General features: G+C 34.1%; 1 protein-coding gene across 2 annotated transcripts in view; it reads left to right on the top strand.

Moving 5' to 3' along the window:
* skd (mediator complex subunit skuld) overlaps positions 1-19,957 on the top strand; it is a 151,983-nt gene extending 132,026 nt beyond the window's left edge. For both annotated transcript variants that reach the window (XM_071590792.1, XM_071590794.1), the window contains exons 22-28: positions 1,314-1,505; positions 4,291-4,616; positions 6,308-6,450; positions 7,890-8,167; positions 10,004-10,279; positions 12,716-13,002; positions 15,494-19,957. In XM_071590792.1, the coding sequence (XP_071446893.1) occupies positions 1,314-1,505; positions 4,291-4,616; positions 6,308-6,450; positions 7,890-8,167; positions 10,004-10,279; positions 12,716-13,002; positions 15,494-15,626 (1,635 nt within the window). In that variant the 3' untranslated portion in view covers positions 15,627-19,957. The remainder of the gene's footprint in view (positions 1-1,313; positions 1,506-4,290; positions 4,617-6,307; positions 6,451-7,889; positions 8,168-10,003; positions 10,280-12,715; positions 13,003-15,493) is intronic.
* The last annotated feature ends 448 nt before the right edge of the window (positions 19,958-20,405 follow it).

The raw sequence follows: 20,405 nt of genomic DNA on the forward strand, positions 1-20,405 counted from the left end.
GAGGCCTTTCAAATAAAAGTATTGTATCACTTAATGATGACCAATTTTCTCTATTATCACAAATTCCCTGAAAAAGCTCACTATTGATGGCTGCCAAACAAATGCTAGTCAATGTAGCACCTTCAAACTTGAAACATATGCTTTATAGATTGAGTACTTTGTAATACAGTGATATTTTTCAAACAACTACTGCTGTCTCTAGGCCAGGTTGGGTACTTATGGGCCTTCCCATGTACTATCAGTTTGCTTTATTGCTGTGTGGTAAAATTGTGTGGGATAATTTCGTTATCATCTAAAGGAGTCTCCTCTTTACCATATTTACTCTCCACACTGGGCGAGAGGTTTGGGAGAGGGTCAGAACATATACGATACATAAGGGGGAAAGTTGGGATGTGTTTTTAACATTGAAATAGCAAGTGGGATGAATAGGTTAGCCATCCAAGTCCTGAAAACGTAATATATTGGGATTCGTATGGTCTTGCAAAGCTGCTAAATGATTATCTTTTATGACACTGCATATATTTTTATCATTTGGAAGTCATGTACAAAATGTCTATAGTATCAAATATTTCTGACTGAAAATGAATAGTAATAATCTCATTAATTTAGTTAATGCACATTAGAGAAATCTATTTATAATGTCATTGATTGGCGAAAGTGTTAGTTTATTTGAAGTCTTTTCTTTAAATTGAAAAAGAGAATCATTATTTAAGTTTGCGGGAACCTCTCTTCTTTCTGTCATTCTATCACCTAATATCATTTGTATGATACTTATTCACCCACAGATTAATGACAAGTTTAGCTATACAAACCTCTACCACAGTATAAATAAAATCACCATGTAATGAGGAAATGAAAAAATTCAAATGAGAAAAATGCAGCAGAGCGGTTCGCTCTGCCAATGTTGTGAATTTCACTCCTTGGAATTGCTTAATTTTATGAATTCGTTTTGCATGGAATGTTTAAATTAAGTAAGTCCCTGGTACAAATTCAAGTGTAACTGGAATTAGGGCCTTAAGGAACAGAGATTAAGGAAGAAGCTCCCTTGAGAGAAAATTATTTTTCAGATAATAATTAGCCAGTAATAACTTAAGGTTTGATGCATCATCCATATTTTCACCAATAAATGAAAGTTTTCATTTATTATTTCTGTATGTTATGGCATGTGAAATTAATATCTCAATGATTATTAGTATTATTTATTTGTATGCCTGTTTTTAGATCATGGATGTTTCTTTTAATCTTGATATTTGAAATTACAATTTGTGCTGAAACTGTGTAAGTCGAATTCATTTATATATTTTTCATTCCAGATCATATCATTGGAGAGTATCCTAGAACTGGCCAAATCAAGAGATCACAGCAAACACAATGATCATATGAGGACATTGGCTCTCTCGGTATTCTCACAGTGTCGTCGCCTACTAACTCATACATCTAATGTTAAATCATTGACTGGCTTTGGACCTGCAGCAGCGGGAGACCTTTTCCTGAAGTCAAAGGATGTAAGCTTGCCTTTTAATTCTTGGGTGTGTATAGTGATTAGTTTACATAATAATATGCTTGATGTTTTCATACTCTTGTCAAAATAATTGAACGGTTCATATGTAGAATAGAAAATCAAAAAAAAGTCAGGAAATACTATTTCATTTAACAATTTGGGGAAAAATCAGGATTATATTCAAATTTTTGAAAGTGGGGACATTCATGAACATTGTGAAATGTGTTTATCATGGATTGCTAATGGTTTCCACTGAACGCTTCATTCCATTGCCCTGGCTATGTCTACATATGTTATCCTGGCATCCAATAATCTGTGGTAAATCAGGTTGGGTTTATCAGCAATTCATTGAAGAGAGTATTTTTTATAATGCCCCAGGAATAAGCACATTTTTTATTGATGTAAAATTATAAAAGAAAGATATCTCAACTCTCTCAGGTCTTTCATTAATGCATCCATATTTAATCCCTTGTGTTTGTGCAGTGGTTATGTTATGCATATGTTTGTTCATTGTATTTTACAATATGTAGCTTCTGTTTGACTGCTAGGCCAAACTTTTGGAAAATTACATGGGTATTGGTTATGCAAACTACAAGATATGCTGTATCTCTATTTTAAGGAAAGCTTAAGTATTACATATGCCTGCCTTGAATTATATTTGCTGTTATCCAGGTATCATTTAAAATATCCTTACACTTATGAATTAGGAGAATAAGGTTTATTTTTATATGAAAAGCATAGATATGGCCAAATCACCGTATAGCCAAACTCTTAAATTGCAGAACTCATACCCATGTGATGGGTATGAGTTCTGCAAGATAATTTGAAAATAAGTTCACACTTGTTTCCAAAGGAAGCTCATGTGTATGCATAATGTCATACTTAGACAATAGAATTGCTGTATTTGTCTCTTTGGTAACTAATAGGTTGCCCTTGTACAAATAGTTATCAAATTTAGTGTACAAATTTTCTTTTATATTTTTAAAAAGTTATTAGAAATGCAGTGAAACCTCAGATTTAATTTTTTGAAGAGCCCAATGATAAATATATTGAGGTTTTTCAATTTCATCTTAAAATTCCTAATATTTACATATATTTCTTGTAGAATTTACAGTTTCCACTTGATTTTCAATGTTTTGAGAAGAATGTTAATCAATATTAAGATAATTTACCATGTAATTGAGGTCATTCAGCAGATTCGATGTTATTTTAAGTAATTAATTGAAATGATCTCTCTAAAAAAAGCAAAAATATTATGTTCTGTGATGATAAGGTTACTACACTGGCAAATATATAGTGTAGTGAAAATGTTAAACACTGATTGTCATCCATTTAAATAACTAATTAATTTAAAAATAAATACTTTTAATAAGCCAATGTACATGGTAAAAATAAAAACTCAAATGGGATGATGGCTAATAATCCCAATAGAGTTGTGAGATTTTGCATAAATTCTGTCTTTCACAAACATAAATTTGAGTTTTTGATTTCATTGATTCATATGGAGAGCTGTACAAAAAATAAACTTAAATATGAAGTTTCTCTCAATGTCCTGTGTGGTATGTAGTGTATGTCCATGAATGCCTTCAGAAACATATTTGCCAGTATTAAAAAGAATGGCGCATAACTTGTGAATTTTCAGATTATTTTATCAATTTTGTCTGCCATTGTTTTGGATTGGCAGTATTAAAAATGAAACTTGGGTTAACCTTAGTTTTTAGACAAAATAGGTTCGTCTCATTTTTAGGTGATGGCATTTAATATTCATGCTTTTCAGGTTAGGAAAATATTTTACAAAATACCATTGTGTTAATGGAAAAATATATAATGGCTATTCGTTGCAGCAGTCATAAGTCAAATTATTGTTGTAAGCCAGAAGCTTTTAAGGGGATAATCAGGAGAAAAATGACATGTTTGCTGAAAAAATCGGGGGGAAAATGGACTTGCAATTCCGAGTATAATGAGCCACCTTGTTTATCAAGTGTAACTATCCAGTTGCACAATCCGAAATCAAAATTGGGAAAAAGTAGTATGTGACCTAAGGATCCCCAGTCTAGTGATGCATTGAAAATTGCAACTACCTTCTTATGTAACTTTATTCTTTTTTATGATGTCCTTTCTTAAACTTCTTGTTTTCACTGCAGTTTCATCTTCAGTTTAGGTAATTTCGTTTACTGTTTGGAGATTTGTGAAAATTGACTGAAAAGCTAATTGGCAGTACTGTGTAAACTTATGTAGTGCTAAATCATCTCATTTCCTTAGAGATGCTACTATATTTTTGATAGAGGTGATAATTTTAGTGCATTAAGTTTGTCTTGGTTCAGATATGTTATTATTTCATCATGGATTACTTAATACATATTACATACAATTCTACCAAGCTTTATGTGATCAAAGTGAATATACCTAATGAGTTTGACTACTGAAATAATTAGTCAACCATAATGTAACCTGCAACTCACTTTTTTGTGGCAGTACCATTCAGGGTTTCACTCTTAATACTCAGTATGGGAGCCATTGGACATACTGAGCTGGAACATTGGTGCAAGAAAGTTTCATCAAAACTTAAAAGTGATATTATTACGTTGAAAAAATGTTAGCTCACTTGTTTAAAATTTAGGGCTATATGGAATTGGTAATCAGGGCTTTGTTTACATTTAGAGAACCATGTCCAGGCCCTATTAAGTCATGGTCTCAGTTCGTTAGGCTGGTCAAGTCTGAATGCATCTCATCTATAGTGCCATGCAAATAAGTATTGCTCTTACAATAATTCTATTCTTTTATTACAGGAGAAAAACCGTGCTCCATTCCGCCTGTACACACCTCCATATGTCTTGGCTCCAAGTAAAGACAAAGCTGAGTCAGGGGAGTCATTCAGCTCATCTACAGGTGGTGGGATGGGCGTGATGGGTGGGAGCAGTGGCATGAGTGCTGTGGGAAGTAGTGTGGGTGGCCCTGGCTCAGGGTCTTCACAATCGGCTGACTATCACCACTGTTCAGTCCTGTATGTTAGTTATTGTCTGTCAGAGGATCAGCGCTGGCTGCTGGCATCGTGCACAGATGAGAGGGGAGAAGTCTTTGAAACAAGCACAATAAACATTGAAATCCCTAACCGGTAAGTGCTCTCACAGTCCTAATGGGATTTAGTCTATATAATATAGATTTTAAAAAATAACTGACAAATTCACTAATTGATAGTGCATTAATTATTTTGGGATGTCTGCCATCTCAATCATTTTTAACTTATACTAAATTCATGTATGGAGTTGGCTTGTATTTCTTAAGGTTTTTGCTTGGTGTCTAGATTTTAAGACTTGTAAGTTCTTTCATTATTAAGAAAGCACTTAAAAATTAAGTGAAAGTGATAACATCTAATTTTATTTGGGATCAGGAAAAAATACCGCTGTTGAAAGGAATCTGTAAATGAAGGAAAAATATGTGCCCTTGTTTCACATTGGTGGAGTCGATGAACTGAATTCTCTTTAACTTTATGGCATCAATTTAAATAGTCTCTCTTCTGATTTTGTTGTAATTTGAATTATATTACTTGTGGTTGAGTGCTTAGAATAAATGTAATTCTGCCTTGAAGTTCTTTAGAGTAATAAACCATTAGAAAATTATGGTTTCCAGAAACAGTTGCAAGATCGAAACATTATTTTCATATTTTTACAAATAATTGTCTTAAATTGCTCCCATCTTTGAAAGTTGTCATAAATGAATGACCCAATACATTATTCAGGTTTGATGTTTATGCTAGGTGTCTTTTGATTGTTGGCAAAAAATGTATTTGCCATTGCCTTATGGAAATAATTCATAATGAAACAGAATAGTCTTTCTGTGTAAAATATTTAATGCATGATCTAGGTTTCTATAATGTACGTCATCATCTGGTGAAATATACAGAAAAGTTGGCGCTTATTACAAGCACCAACTCTTCTGTATATTTAACCTGATGATGATGTAGAAATAAAAGCCTATGTCATCTCAGAGGTATATTATGTGGAAACATTTAAGTGTTTGTTTCATTAACTAGATGGAAATCTGGGATGTCACCTTTGAATTTTTTCATCCTGATATGGAAAGTCGATCTTATTCATGAATTTCATAGATGGGCCAATATTTATGTTTTATTAAATAATCATGGCAGGCCAATCAGTGTAGATTTTCATTATTGTACAAATTGATTTTTGGAAAGGAGAAAGTAGCAATTATGGCTCTTTAAGTAATTTATTCATGGCAGGAAACCACCAACGTATTTTCAATGCTGACATAGTAGATGGTTTCTATGAGAGATATTTCGATTTCAGCTGTTGGTAATTACAATAAAATCAAAATTTTGATGGTAGAGTTACCACTACAGATTAATTATTGAAAAATATAATTACCATATTCATACTTCATCTAAATAGTATAATTCCATCTGTCCAACATGACCATTACAAAATAATGGTTTTTCACGTAATTAACTGTACACAGGCGGGCCAATCCCTCATAAAATTCCAAAGATTTCATCCTTACTAATTTGTGTTTGATTGTAATTTTGCCTTAGCTAATAATTATTATTTTGCTAATTATGATATAAATGTCCATTATACATATGCAGTATACCTCATCGGCAGTATATAATTGTTGCATCTACGTCTGAAATTATGATTCAAATGAAATATTTATTTATTAGGAAATTATCTGCTGATTTTATAATAATAGTATTATTTATTTTTTTGAGGAAATAGTTTTCTTTGCCATTTGAAATATTTTGATTGTTATTGCAGTTATAACTAACCTTTCATGTTTACTTTCTCCAAGGTTACGTAGAAAAAAGGCATCAGCTCGCCGCATAGGTTTACAAAAGTTAATGGACTGGATCCTTGGTGTTATGTCACAGAGTGTACAGCCATGGCGGCTTGTTGTTGGAAGGATAGGCAGAATTGGCCATGGAGAATTAAAAGGTAAGATTGCCAATGTTAAGGTATGTTATTCTTATTGTTGTAGGGACTTTTCTGCCCCTATTTGTCATTATTTAAATGGCTTTAAAGATATTTTCATTGCATCATTTTTAAATAATTGAGTTTATTTTTGGGGATTCGGCTTAGGGTCTTGTTTGGATTGCCCTTTCCTGAATGGGTGAAGTGTCTCTCAATGTCAAGCACTTCCTTCCAAAAAGGTTGTAGGTGCACTGCATATTGTTAATTGCATTGTAGGTTTATCCAATTTTTCCGCTGTCCGAGAAATTACCAAATAATAAGCAATCTAAATTAAATTGGAATATTGTTAGAATTAAAATCATTACAAAATCTAATGGGAGAGGTTATCACAAGTGGAAAGCATCCCATATAAGAATCACACAAGACAATATATCTTGGCAAAATATATAATTATCAAATGGAAAGATATCACTTTTTAGTATCATATAGTGTTAATGATAATTAAGAATATTTCAGCAATTACGTATGTCCTAAAAATCAGGCTGGTGCAATTAACCTGATTTCCGCATTTGTCATTGACAGGAAGTTCTAAGGAGGAATGGAACTTTCTGCATGATTTTATTTTTCAAAATAAAGAAGTAAACAAAACATACAGCTAAAAGAAATCTTATAATAGCCAGAAAGGCTACTACTCGATGGCTTCTGGTAATACATGTGAGGTTTTTCATGCATTCTCCAAAAAAATGAATGCTTTTTTGTCAAAATTTACCTTTCTTCTGCATTTTTTTCCTATTTGATATTCCAGCACTTTCTCACTTTTAGTAGCCCAAAAAATTGTGCCTGCACCATGTTGATAACATGGTCAGAAAAATTATAATACTATCATCACTATAAATGCGTGTTGATGTGATGCCGAAAAGAATAAACAGTGCATTCATATTTTCATGACTATTACTTATTTAATGCTTACTGCAAACATTTTAACAAGTCTACTTGAATGAAATATCTTATAATCTTGATCTGGTTATACTAGAAAGTAGCTTTTTGCATACTTTTTTTGAAAATTTTTCCTCTGGGTTGTATACTTCTTCATGGACATTTTAATTTAGGTTTTTGTCAAATCTATAGAAATGATGACTGGAATGTGTTAACCATAATTATTTACATTAGCTGTTGTCAAGACCTGAAGACATTTGTGCTAACAAGGGAAACATACTACTGAGGAATGTCTTAACAAGAGTCCAAATGTGTCATATTATGATTACAAATTATTATTATTTGTCTTACTACATGACTTTCGCCAAAATGTTTGGTGCTAATGTGTCACTTTTCATTTTACTGGTTTTATTTAGATTTTTCCTTTATGGAACCAGATGAAAGTATCATTGATACACATCTGTTTTCAATCCAAGTGTAATGCTATATGGATACAATAAATAATGAAAATGATATTTTTCTTTAAGGTTGGAGTTGGCTTCTCAGTAGGAAGTCTTTATTGAAGGCCTCAAAACATTTGAAAGAGATTTGTCGGCAGTGTGGACTGGGATATCCTGGGGAAGCACCCTCAGTGTTGAGTGCCTGCCTTGTTTCATTTGAGCCAGACTCAGCCCTGCGACTAATGCCTGACCAGTTCACTCCTGATGAGCGTTTCAGCCAAACATCTGTCAACTGTGCTCTTTCAACTCCACAGGATGTTACCTGCACCCATATTTTAGTTTTTCCCACATCAGCTACTACTCAGGTATGGACTTGAATGGTTTTATTACTTCTTTAATTTCAATTTGATGCATTTTTGCATAGTTGTTAGTAGTATGGAAATCATTATTATTATGATTTTCTAAGAAAATCAGTGCTTCTAGTGTATTGAATGGCTCTAAAAATTGATCTATTGAATCACACTAAAAATGAATTGTCTCAGCTTAAGTGTTGCATTGATAATTCATGTGCTTGAAAAATTATTATTTGTGTTAGTGTATAATTTCAGTCATTGAAGAGTATGATGCATGATTATAAATGTTTCCAAGGCTAGTGATTTTGAATACCCTGGAGAAAGTATAAAATGTGGAAAAACACAAATTGTGAGAAAAGGAAAACTTTCACTATTGAAAATGCTCTTTTTTTATCTCGTCTTTTGATTTTCAAGCAGGATAAAATTACGTTCTGTAGTAATTTTGGAAAACAATTCAAGAATCTGAGCTGCTGCACTGTTTGACTAGTGCAAACGGTGACTACTTCAAAATTTTTATGAAGAAAATATAATTATTTTTGATTCAGTTTAGTTTTCATGTGATAAGGCAAGTTTCAAATTCTTGTTATTATTCTGAAGCCTATCATTGTTATATCTGTTGTTCAGTAAAATTGATGCCAGACATTTCTTGCATTTTTCACGCTTCATCTTGTTTGGGTCAAAGTCATTTTGACTCCTCATAATTTGAACTAACATGCAATGTGAGTTGTCTCTTCTCAGGTGTGAATGTATAAAATCCATAGCAAACATCTAGTCGTACAATAGTGTATATTAATTCATAGTTGTGAATTCATTTCATGGCAGGAATATTTTACCGGTAAACTGAGATTACAAGTTCAAGTAGTTCACCTTTCCATGGCTAGTGGTGATCGGTATTACCCCACAGTATTTAAATTCTTTGCTAAAGCCATTCACACATTAATGCTCTCACTTTGTCTCATCTTTTGAAAGTGTACTTGTACTAAATGAAGTGGAAAAAATATTTTTATAAAGGCTGATGCTCATGAGCACCTTTTTAAAATGTGAATTTTCTTTAATTCAGCACAGTGAAGCACATAGTGGGAAAACTGAAAATGAAGGCATATGTAAATTGGGGGTACACGCATTGAAAAATAAGAAATTGCATGGGATGTGAATAAAATTTTGCGAATTACTGGAAAACATAAATTCCATCAATGCAAGTACAGGGTTTGGCTGTTGCTGGATACCGCTTTTTTTGTAATTGATTTTTAGGAAATTGAAGAAAGTGTAAGTTTCTGTAATTTTGGATATCTCTTAAGGACCAAGTAACTAATCAAAGCCAATGGAAATTCTATCTTTATCAAGATGAATTGATGCCATTATGCTGTTCATATTTGGTGGCAGCTGTGAGAACCTAATTTTTTATGTGCAGTAATTGAAAATGAAACCGTGTGAATGTGGGTTTCCACAAACTTTGGAAAAATATGAAATTGAATAGGAAACAGAAATCTACTCCAACAGAAATTTTGTTATTGTAAATGTAAGATTTTACTTCATATGTTTGTGATTTATCCATTGGAACTGCCATCTTCAACCATTAGAAAGTTAGCTTGCCATGATTCTTAATGTACTTAAGTATGGTATTTGTTACTTATATGCAAACTCCATAGTAACCTCATGGGAATTTGGAAAATTAGTTTTCATTCTTTTTTTTGCCTCTCTCAATTTATAGCTAAATGGGTAGATAATTATTCATTTACATGATTCAAATTTAATACTAACATGCGCAGAAAAAAAGTCTTGTTTTTATTGACTCGCAATAAAGCTATTGCTATTTGTACTGAAGTGAATATTTTCTCTTATTTTCAGTCCTCGCAAACTGCTTTCCAAGAGCAGCATATAAATGGTCCAGAGTTGGGAGATGATGAGCTTTTCTCAGCACTAAATGATGATATGCCAGAGGGCATTGATGGCATGCAAGACTTCAATGACATCTTTAGTACATGGCCTGAAACGGGCCCAGGTGTCCCAAGCCCAACTGGTAGTCCCAGAAGGGGTGACTCTGTCTCCCAGCCTGGAAGTCCTGGAGGATTAGGAAACTCTAATCAACACAGCCCATTTCCTTGTAATGGAACATCTGGAAGGGTGAGTGAAATTTCTAGTTTTTTCAGGGGTCACAAGTACCAATTTCATGAATTATTATTATAAACAATATTATTTGTAAATGTTTTATTTCAATATTTGGTTATCAACAGTAAGCAGAGGGTGTAATTTCAAGGTATAGCTAACTAGTCAAAGGTATGACATACTGTTGGTTTCAGTGTAGTATAGGTTGGCATAAAAATACTAATAATATTATAATATGATATTTATGCCGCAAATGTTATGCTAAGTCAAAATGCTCATTAGAATATTAGTTTTTTGTTAATATCCTTATCTCATCCCATAAAATACTCACTTTTGACGAAGAAACAGGGATCTGGAGTAGATATTTATCAATTAGTGAAAACTTAATTATTGAGGTTAGTATTAAACAACTCAGAAATTTAGTAGTCAATTAGACAATTATGATAGGAATAGATTGGAGGCTTTGGAGATGTGGGTATGGGGAAGAATAGAAAAAGTAAAATGGATGGAAAGGAAAACAAATGAAGTACTTGGCATAGTACATCATTTGGAGTAGAGATGGCTGGTTGTTGGGGGAAATCCAAAGGAGGCCAAAATAGCTGTACGTAGGGCATCATGATTGGTAATAGAATGTTGAAGATTGTTTTGTACGAAAGATTGTTAGCTATGCTAGAAATGAGCTTAGAAAAGAATATGTATGTTGTATGGGATGAAGTGAAGCAGGAAGTATGTTAAGTTTAACGATTGGTTTTCTGTAGTTTTGCAGGATTTAAAAGCATTTACTTAGTGTTATATTAGTTTGGACTTTGAATTCTATTACTGCCAAGTTCCATAAATCATTCATTACTCAGAAATCATAGCTAGTGAACAATATGAGAAATGAAATGCACATTTTTCATCTTTCAAAAAAAATATCAGGATTAGGAGTCAAAAATCTGTTCAAATTTTATAGGTTAGCAAAAATTTGTTATAAAATGATCAAAATTGGTCAGCAAAAATTTCAGTAATAAGAATGATATCACTCGGTAAATATTCAATATTATGAATGTCACGTATGATCCAATACTTGTTTATTTCTGTGCTGGTGGACATATTTGCTCCTGCAATTAGTATAACTGATCAATAAATGGTAAATGTTAAACTAGGTTCATTTATGATTCATATGGAGTGTGTTCCAATTCTTGGTTCATCAGGGTGGCTATTCATTAGAAAATATAGAACATTTTCCATGAAAAAAATCTGGAAAAGGGGTGGATTCTTTGAGGAAATATGTAATATGTATATTCAATTTGGGAATTACTAACGAAGAAAATTTTTGTTTTGGTCATGAGATGAATGCCACTAAGTGCAGCTCTCTGTTGAACAAAAACCCAAACAACTTTTACTATTACCTTGGTGCATCATGGAAACAGTGGTACTAATATGTTTTCTGTGTAAGAATGCTATCTCAGCATGCTCATTTTTTAGGTAAGTGCTAAAAATCTGTATTAAATGTTTGTATCATGTCAGGGTTTTATTTGTCTCATGATCTGTAGATAGTAACCAACAAATAGCTCGCCTTGTATGCTACATCAACTTATTGTCTGGATCTGGTACTGAGACCTGTTTAATAAGGTTTAAACTGATTAAGTTGTAGCTTTTGAACAAAACTTAGGTAATTATAGAGCTATGGTGCATGAATTGTTGAAAGCACATTGTAAGTACCAAAATTAATGCTTATTGTACCACCTAAACCACACCTTCCTCCTGAGAATTAAAAAAAAAGAGGTTAAATTTCTGCTCTTGTTTCAAAAAGACACCTGGTTAATTACTGAAAATGCTATAATTACCATTGCTCAGTATAACGTAAAACAAGCTTTAATGTGCTTACATATGTAATTTATCATTCCTGAAATATTCAGTGTTGCTTAATATAAGTAGTAAAAATCCATCTGTCCACCATGACCTCAACGTGGAACTTCAAATTATCTGTTACAAGCCAGATCTTCAATTTAGAAAATCAGTATCTTTGCGCTAATTATTGCCCTTCCCATGAAAATTTGTCCATCATTTTCTGGATACAGATTGTTTGTTTTTGTCCTTCCTTTCTATGCACAGTGCTATGTATGATGTAATCTTGCTGGATAAACAAAATTTCAAAATGAATTTAAGAAAGCATAGGTCATGAGTGTATCAAGTCCATGGATTGTGACCCCATTAGGAACCATTGAGTGTTTTCTGTGGAATTGCTGGATAAAATGGCAATGTAAAACAATATGGTTTTGAAAGGTTTTCATTTTTAATTCATGTTTTAAAGTTTGAGTAATATTTTAATTTGAAAGTTACCACCGTAAATACACACATTAACTGCCTTTATAGCATTAAATGTGGGCATTTAACACTAGTGTAAAATATGTTGTCTTTGTTATGTCCAAGCTAGCATTGTGAGTAATAATATTTCTCACCTTTCTTTAGAATGGAAGTGGTGGTGTCGGGGGAGTGGAGTCACAGGAAGAGGTGGGCACATTGCTCCAACAGCCTCTTGCCCTCGGCTACCTCGTATCAACTGCACCCACAGGACCTATGCCCTCATGGTTCTGGATGTCTTGCCCCCACCTTGAAGGAGTTTGCCCAGTATTTCTTAAGAATGCCTTACACCTCCATAGCCCAGCCATCCAACAGTCATCAGATGATCTGCTCCAACAACAATCTGCCGTTACAGTCCATCCCCTCGATTCACAATACACAACCGATGTGCTAAGGTAGGTTTTATCATTACAGTTGTTTCAGTTCTAGTCATAGTTATCTCCACTTCATAGGTTTACATGTTTATTAGTGTGAAGTTAATGGTAAAAGTAATACATCCTGCGAGTGCTTCGCTTTTGTCTTTTCGTTTGTCCCATGAAGATTTTCAGTGTAATTTGGTTGGTATATTTAATAGGGGCCAGAAATGTGCTGAAATATAATAATCAGGATACTAAGGAAGGATGTAAATATTTCTGTAATTCTAATATTAGGTGAATTGATATGATGAATTTTATAGATCAAAATGCTTTGTAGTACATTTTTGTAGTGTGTAACAGCCTATCTAGGTACCTATTATCTAGGTGCCATTAGAAGCCCTTGTGAGACATTAACCAAAATGCTTTCAAGTGCATTCAGGGACTGTTAAGAGTCTGCAATCTTTTTACTTCAGGTATTACTGCCCCTCCACTTGGCACTATTAAGGTGCCAAGTGGAGGGGCAGAGTAGCTCTACAATAGATTTTGCCCTGAAAGGCCACTTGAAAGGCCATTATAGAAAGATAATATTGGGTAAGTGGGAGAGATAGAGAGGAAGAGAATAGGTTTTTTAGACCACAATAGGCAGGCAGGCAGAAATGAAGGAACTAGTCTGGGACAGAAATAAGAAAGTGTGTGTAATACTTCGATGATAATTCTTAGGGACAATCCTAAACATTCAATAATGGGTAGATTACCTTGAATGAATGAATCACTCAATTTTATTCATGAATTAATGAATTGCATTGCTTTTCAAATTGAATTGATTAAAATTTTTTAAGGATTTTGCTTTGGGATAATAGCATTAAGCTGCCAAATCATTGAAGTGGCTTAGTGGAAGTGGACATATGGGGTTTGTAGGACATGTACATTACATGATAATGGTGCTGGCCTTTAGTAGCCCATGAAGAAAAGTATTTTTTAGGTGTGTTAATGGCATTTTCATCCTTTGAAGTAATTAAATTTAAAATTTGTTCTCTCCGGCTTATCTTTATGGAAGTTGCGTAATATTGAAATGAAATTATTGACTTGGTAATTCCTCACATTTTATTTAAAAACATAACCCAGGTTTTGACATAGAATGTCATCATCAGGTGGTCCTTGTAGAAGAAAACTTGGTGTACAAGGGCTGTTCAAAAAGTATCATGACTTTTTTTTTTCAAAAATTATTTATTTATTCATGAATATCTATTTTGCACTCATCAAAGTAATACCCATTGGATATTTTACCCTTGTCAACATTTTTTCCTATCCTCGAAGCACTAAAAAAATCTTTTTTGTGATCTTGTTCAGCTCCTCCTTCGATGCAGTCTTTATATCGTCAATCGTAGCTTAACATTCTCCTTTCATGGTCCTCTTCAGTTTCGGGAACAAGAAAAAGTTAGTGGGGGTCAGATCTGGGGAATACGATGGCTGCAGCATCCTTAGTGTGTTGTTTTTGGCCAAAAATTCTGGCAGAAGTAACCATGTGTGAGCAGAGGCATTATCATGGTGCAAAAGCCAATTTTTGTTCTTCTGCCAATCCGGGTGTTTTTGACGGATCGCTTTGTGCAAATTGCAAATAACTTGTAGGTGATATTCCTTATTTGCCGTTCTACCCAGTGGCAAGAACTCATGATGCACCACGCCCCTGCAATCAAAGAAAACTGTAAGCAAAACTTCACATTCGACCGAACTGGGCCTGAATTTTTCAGTCTTGACTCGTGCGGCAGCTTGCATCGGGATGATTGAGCCTTAGTTCCCACACCATAACCATAAACCCATGAAACCAGTTATGACCCTCAGGAGCAAATTTGGGTTGTCGTCGACAGACTCAAACACCTTATTAGTAATATTAATGCATTGCTGTTTTTGGTTGAATTTGAGCAATTTTGGTATGAATTTCGCGGCGACCCATGTCATGCTCAAATCATTGGTAAAAATCAAATTGCACAAGCCAATCAATATGCTAAGGTCCTAAGCAAGTTCTCTAACGGTGACTCGATGATTGGCCACTACTATTTTCTTCACTTCATCAATGTTTTCTTCTGTTGTTGACGTGCTCAGGCGTCTGGCACGGTCTTCGTCGTTCGCATGTCGTGTTTTTTACCACTGATAAACATTGCTTCGGTCCAAGGTAACTTCACTCCTCAGTACACAAACCACAAATTAAGTTAATTGATTGTTGCACATTAGTGCCTTATCTATTTGCTTGAGTTTTGATTTTTTCATTTGACCACTTACAATCATATTAGCTTGATTTTTAGACTACTAGTATAAAAGAAGTAATGGTAACATTTCCCACCACCGATTGCAATGGGATTCCAGTTCATTCTTGGTTAATCAGTAAGCAAATGCTGAAGGTACAGGAATTGGCTAAAAATTTGCCTTATGGCTTCTTTCATGTCAGTTGCCGCCATATTTCAGAGAGTTTTGTCATTTTGGATTGTGTGATGGGTGGTGGTTTGATGGTGGTCTTTCTTCCTCCATACAGGTATGTGATGGAGGGCTATAATGCCCTGTCATGGCTGGCACTGGACTCCAACTCGCATGACCGACTCTCTTGCCTGCCTGTTCACATCCAGGCCCTAATGCAGCTGTACCATGTGGCCTCGACCCTTGTCTGACCCCAACCATCTGAGGCTTCCTCCCCTAAGGGGGGGGAGCCGACGGACCTAGTCTCCCCCCTGCCATCCCTGTGCCCCGAACGAAGCAGTGGCAGCAACCAGCCACAGCAGACGCAAGAGGAATTCCTGGAGGAGGAAGAGGTGGGGGGCTCGGAGGACGAAGATGAGGAAGATGACTGTGATGATGCGTAGATGATGTGCGCACGGGACTGCTTTGTTGAAAGTTTTACGTCCTTTTGTCTACGCAGAGTTTATATACTTGAGGTGCACTTTGGTAGGTGCCATCAGTTATGTTGCATTTTGACCAAATATGTTTGCGTGTTGTGTGTGTGTCCAAACACCAGTTTTAGGGGGAGAGGTTGTTGGATTTGATTGAGAGGTTGGAGTGGTCCAATTTATTAAGATCTCAAAATGTCTTAGATTTGTTTGTGTGTTCAAGTAAGAAAGGAAAAAGATAAGGGGCTTGTGGATTTCAGCAGTGCAGGACTAATGGGAGTTTGAGGACAAATTATGAGCTGATGCATGTTAAATTGTATGGCATCTTTTGATTTTTTTAATAAGTAGAGGCAGTTGAGCTAGAATTGTAATACAAGGATAGAAGATGAAGAAAATACTTCCATTTTTTGTCTCTCTGTTGATTGCTGTCATCCATTTTGCACCTGTATGGATCTTCCAAAGCATTCCCTTTTCCTTTTTGATGAATTTTTTTGGATATTATATTAAGACAGGAATATCTTACAAAATAAGAGGAGCATTTTGGTGTGTGCTCCTGATCAGTGATTTCTAAATGAGTAGTTAATCTTTAATGGTAAGGAATGTTATGGTTTGCAATGTTAATTGCCCATTAATGATTATGCCTTGTTCCTTAGTTGAATTCTTTCAATCTCCTTGTTAGTAACTTAAATTGCTAACCGACAGTAGTCCTTTTTAGGGACTGAAATAGTGAGTTTTCATGTGGTGAGGGATTCCACTTCATTTTAATCAGATTTATGAGTAATCAAATTAAATGCTGATTTAAAAATGAAATGTTGGATAGGAGAGTTGTAGGAAATTTGTATATTTTTATGCCTGTGTATTAGGAAATTTTTGATGGTATACTTGTGAGCATGGCCAATAAATGTTCATGAAAAAATTTAATTTATTATTGTGGGTAAGGTTACCTTACTTCGTGCCATAGCTCAACCACAATTCACAGGCTGCCAGAATTAAGTTAGTAATGTCATCATCAATCTTAAAATTTAAATTGTAACATTTCTAATGGCCACAATCAAAATGTTTTATTTTATGTGCGCATTAAGTACTTCAAAAATTTTGTTACATGTACCACCTTTTATGTCATGATAGTGCCTCAGTGTTGTTTTTAGTTAATTTTATTTGGGCATATGGAAATCATTAGGCATCCTAAATTTTTTGTTTGAGTGTTAAGGGTATTGGAGTTTTTGGAGGTAGTTACTTGGGGCCAGTTGATACCATGTTACATAGTTATGAGAGCTACCATGGGGGTAGGAAAGCTTCCTGCCAGCCTCCATTGGTCTAGCATTTTTATGTTTGTTATTTAATGGATGGAAATGCACCAATCTTAAGGTTATTCCTCAACCTCTTTTATTGTGCTGGCATGAGTGCAACATTTGAACAGAGGCTGTGGTGATAAAAATATCTCCTGTGATACCTTACCCCTGAACCCTTGTGCACATTTATATATCACTTCTTGTTCTTCCTTAACTCATTCATGCCTTCTGTTCCTACCTTGACACAGACTCTTTCTCTCTCTCTATCTCATATGCTCTCTTTTTCTTTCTTTGGTTATCTCTCATTCCGGCCAATACCTTCCCAAGTGCCCTAGTGAAAACATTAGAACAGGAAATTAGAAAGGGAAGCTGAAAAAAAACCAGAGTGCATTTTAAAGTCTGACTTTTATAACAATATAATTTTGATCTACTTAGGGTATTTTTATTTAATTGTCTTAACCATTTTGTTGAATTTGTCAGTTGATGTTGATAACTGTATACCTGAGCTGTTTTGAATTAGGACTGGAAAGAGTGGTAAAGACTCCTTTTTTTAGATTTGTTTTTGTTTTTTTGTGAGGAAGGGGGCAAAGGAAGACTTGTATCATACACAGCATATAAAGTACACATAACATAAAAAATAGTACAAAAACTGTGCTCTTTGAGTGATTTTCTTGTAGATAAACTCAAGAATGTATGTAAAATAATGAGTGATTTGTGAATTGTTGGATGCGATAGTTAATTTTGTGAATGGTGTTGTGCTTTTTTTGACTGAAAAACATTGTAAATTTTTGTACATATGATATCACGATGTCTTCTAGTGGTAAACAGTTGTAGATATGTGAAGATTTTAAATGCATATATCTCTTATATGCCTAAATATATGTCTGTTTGTGGAAGTGTGTGTGTACATTGAACCAAGATTTTCATGCTAAATAGGTTTTGAATGGATTAAGGAATAGGGAGTGAATGAAGAGTTTCAAACAAGTATTTTATTATACCCCTTTGACTTGTGAAGTGTTTGGAGGGACACTTATTAATTATGGCAGCCGTGGCCCAGCATTTAAGAAGTGAACACTTCAGAGAGGTAGATGATTGCGTGGTTTGTTTGGTATGAGCACCCAAGCATGAGCCCCCCAATTGTCTTGAGGTGTTCGGGAAGAAGTGCAGTGTTCTGGGCCTTAACTGAGTTTTTATCTGAAGCTGACTTATTAGGCGGGATGTGAAATTTCAACTTACAAATGTGTGTAAAAATTTGAAGGAGACAGTAGAGGAGCACAGAGATTTATTTATTTTGTATATATATAAGTATTAGAGATGAATAGCACTGTCTAGTTGGAAGGAAGATGGCAGTGCCTGACTCCTTGAAGCATTGCAAGGGAAAGTGTACAGTTTTATGAGGGCGGTGGCTTGCAGTCTCTGGCTGCAATGCACCACCCTTCTCGTTATAGAGGTTTTTCCCTGAAACCCCGTTCCAGTTATATATATATGCAAATGTACATATATATATATATATATATTATATATATATAAATATCAAAGGTAAGACCTGTAAATAGTGTTTTTGAAGTATCCCTTTCAAAGGGTGTAGTAAATACATTGAAGTAAAGTTAAATAATCTTCCCTCTTTGAAGAATATGGAACGATTGCAGGGATAACCGGGATATGAAAGTTTGTTGATACAAATAGACAGTTAAGTTGGTGTCAATTTATTGTTCTTTTGTACAGTGTTGCTTGCAATTTTCCCTACAGAATTGCACGGTATTTAATAAGACTGTCAAAAGAAACCATAGAATTTTCTGGACTCAAATGTAGGTAAGATTTATAAATTGAGAAAATAATATGTATAAACAAATACAGTTCACACTTTTTATATGTGTATATTTACTATGGTGGCATGAAGATATTTTATACCCATAACAGTACCTTATTATTTATTGTTTTACCAAGATTTTACCGCAGTTGTTCAAGGAAGATGTGGTTTTTAGTGATACAGTTCTCATGAGTGATTTTTAGCTATTTATTTGGTTTAAGTATGTAGTTTGATTATGTTCATTTATCTTTTAATTAGTGGGAAATCAAAACAATCCATCAATAGTTATAATATATTTGTATTAAAGTAATTTTTCTGGACCAAATTTGAAATATCAGTTATTTATGACAACTTTTTCATGTCCATAAAATGATTATGGGCATAACCAAATTAAGCTATGAAGCAATAATTAGAAAACTGGTATGTGGATATTGTATTCTACTCTTCCACTTTTCATTGAAAGTAAAAACCATTAACTTGTGTTAATTTGTATTGAGGTGCGAGGCTTTGTGTTGTTATAGTACTTAAATGAGAACAGTATGGAAATTGGTGGGTTGCATTGAACATTGGATTTAGTATTTATTTGGTTAGTGACTGAGAGAATGGGGATATAATATTATTATTACGATTTCAACATAGTTTGTGTGTGCTGATGGAAATTTGTGTTTCTTGGTAAATTTGATGGATGGAATTTATTTTTAAAAGTTAACCATGGGCTGATATGGACTCAAGATTAGGTCTTTGTAAGTTGACTTCCTGAACTACATTTGGAGTAATCATTTGAGTTGATAATAATGTTCACTCTTAGTTTATTCTCATGAGCTGAATCATTTCTAAATAGGCACCTTCACTTCTGTTTCTATTATGTTTTGTGTCAGACCAAAATCTGGACCTTTTTATTTATTTATTGGTATACCATTTGTAGGAAGGTGTTTGTTTTTCTGGGACCAATGGGGTCCTATGAATGTCCAGAAGTTCTTGATATTGACTTCAAATAAAGAGCTCTTACATAAGATTATGTCATATGAAAATAATTTGAAAAAGCCTGCCCAAATTATCGAAGTGAATCCATTTACAAACATTCATCATTACAGAAGAAGTTCACTTATTCAGGAAATGTGTTGCTATTTCATTTGATATTCGGGAAAAATTTCAAGGTCTGAAGTCTGGTTTCACATATGTGTTTAATGGACCCATCATGGTAGGGCACATTCAGGGTTTGATGAGCTGCTAACTCCTTTGTTGCAATCAGCATTTAGTTAAACTTTAGTCATATTCAGCCTTTTCCTGTTATTAGTTACCATTAATGAATCCAAGATAATTCTCTCGACTATTTCAATTGCTGAATTTGCGATTCTGTGGAAGTCGATTATGTGATTAGTACAAAGTGAAGTTAAAGTAATACACTTAAAGCTGCATGTTACATTTTGATATCTTTGAAAATGTCATTTTACATGAATG

This window comes from Hetaerina americana, unplaced genomic scaffold (genome assembly GCF_022747635.1).
Source record: "Hetaerina americana unplaced genomic scaffold, ioHetAmer1.1.p SCAF_4, whole genome shotgun sequence".
In the NCBI taxonomy this organism is placed as follows: domain Eukaryota; kingdom Metazoa; phylum Arthropoda; class Insecta; order Odonata; family Calopterygidae; genus Hetaerina; species Hetaerina americana.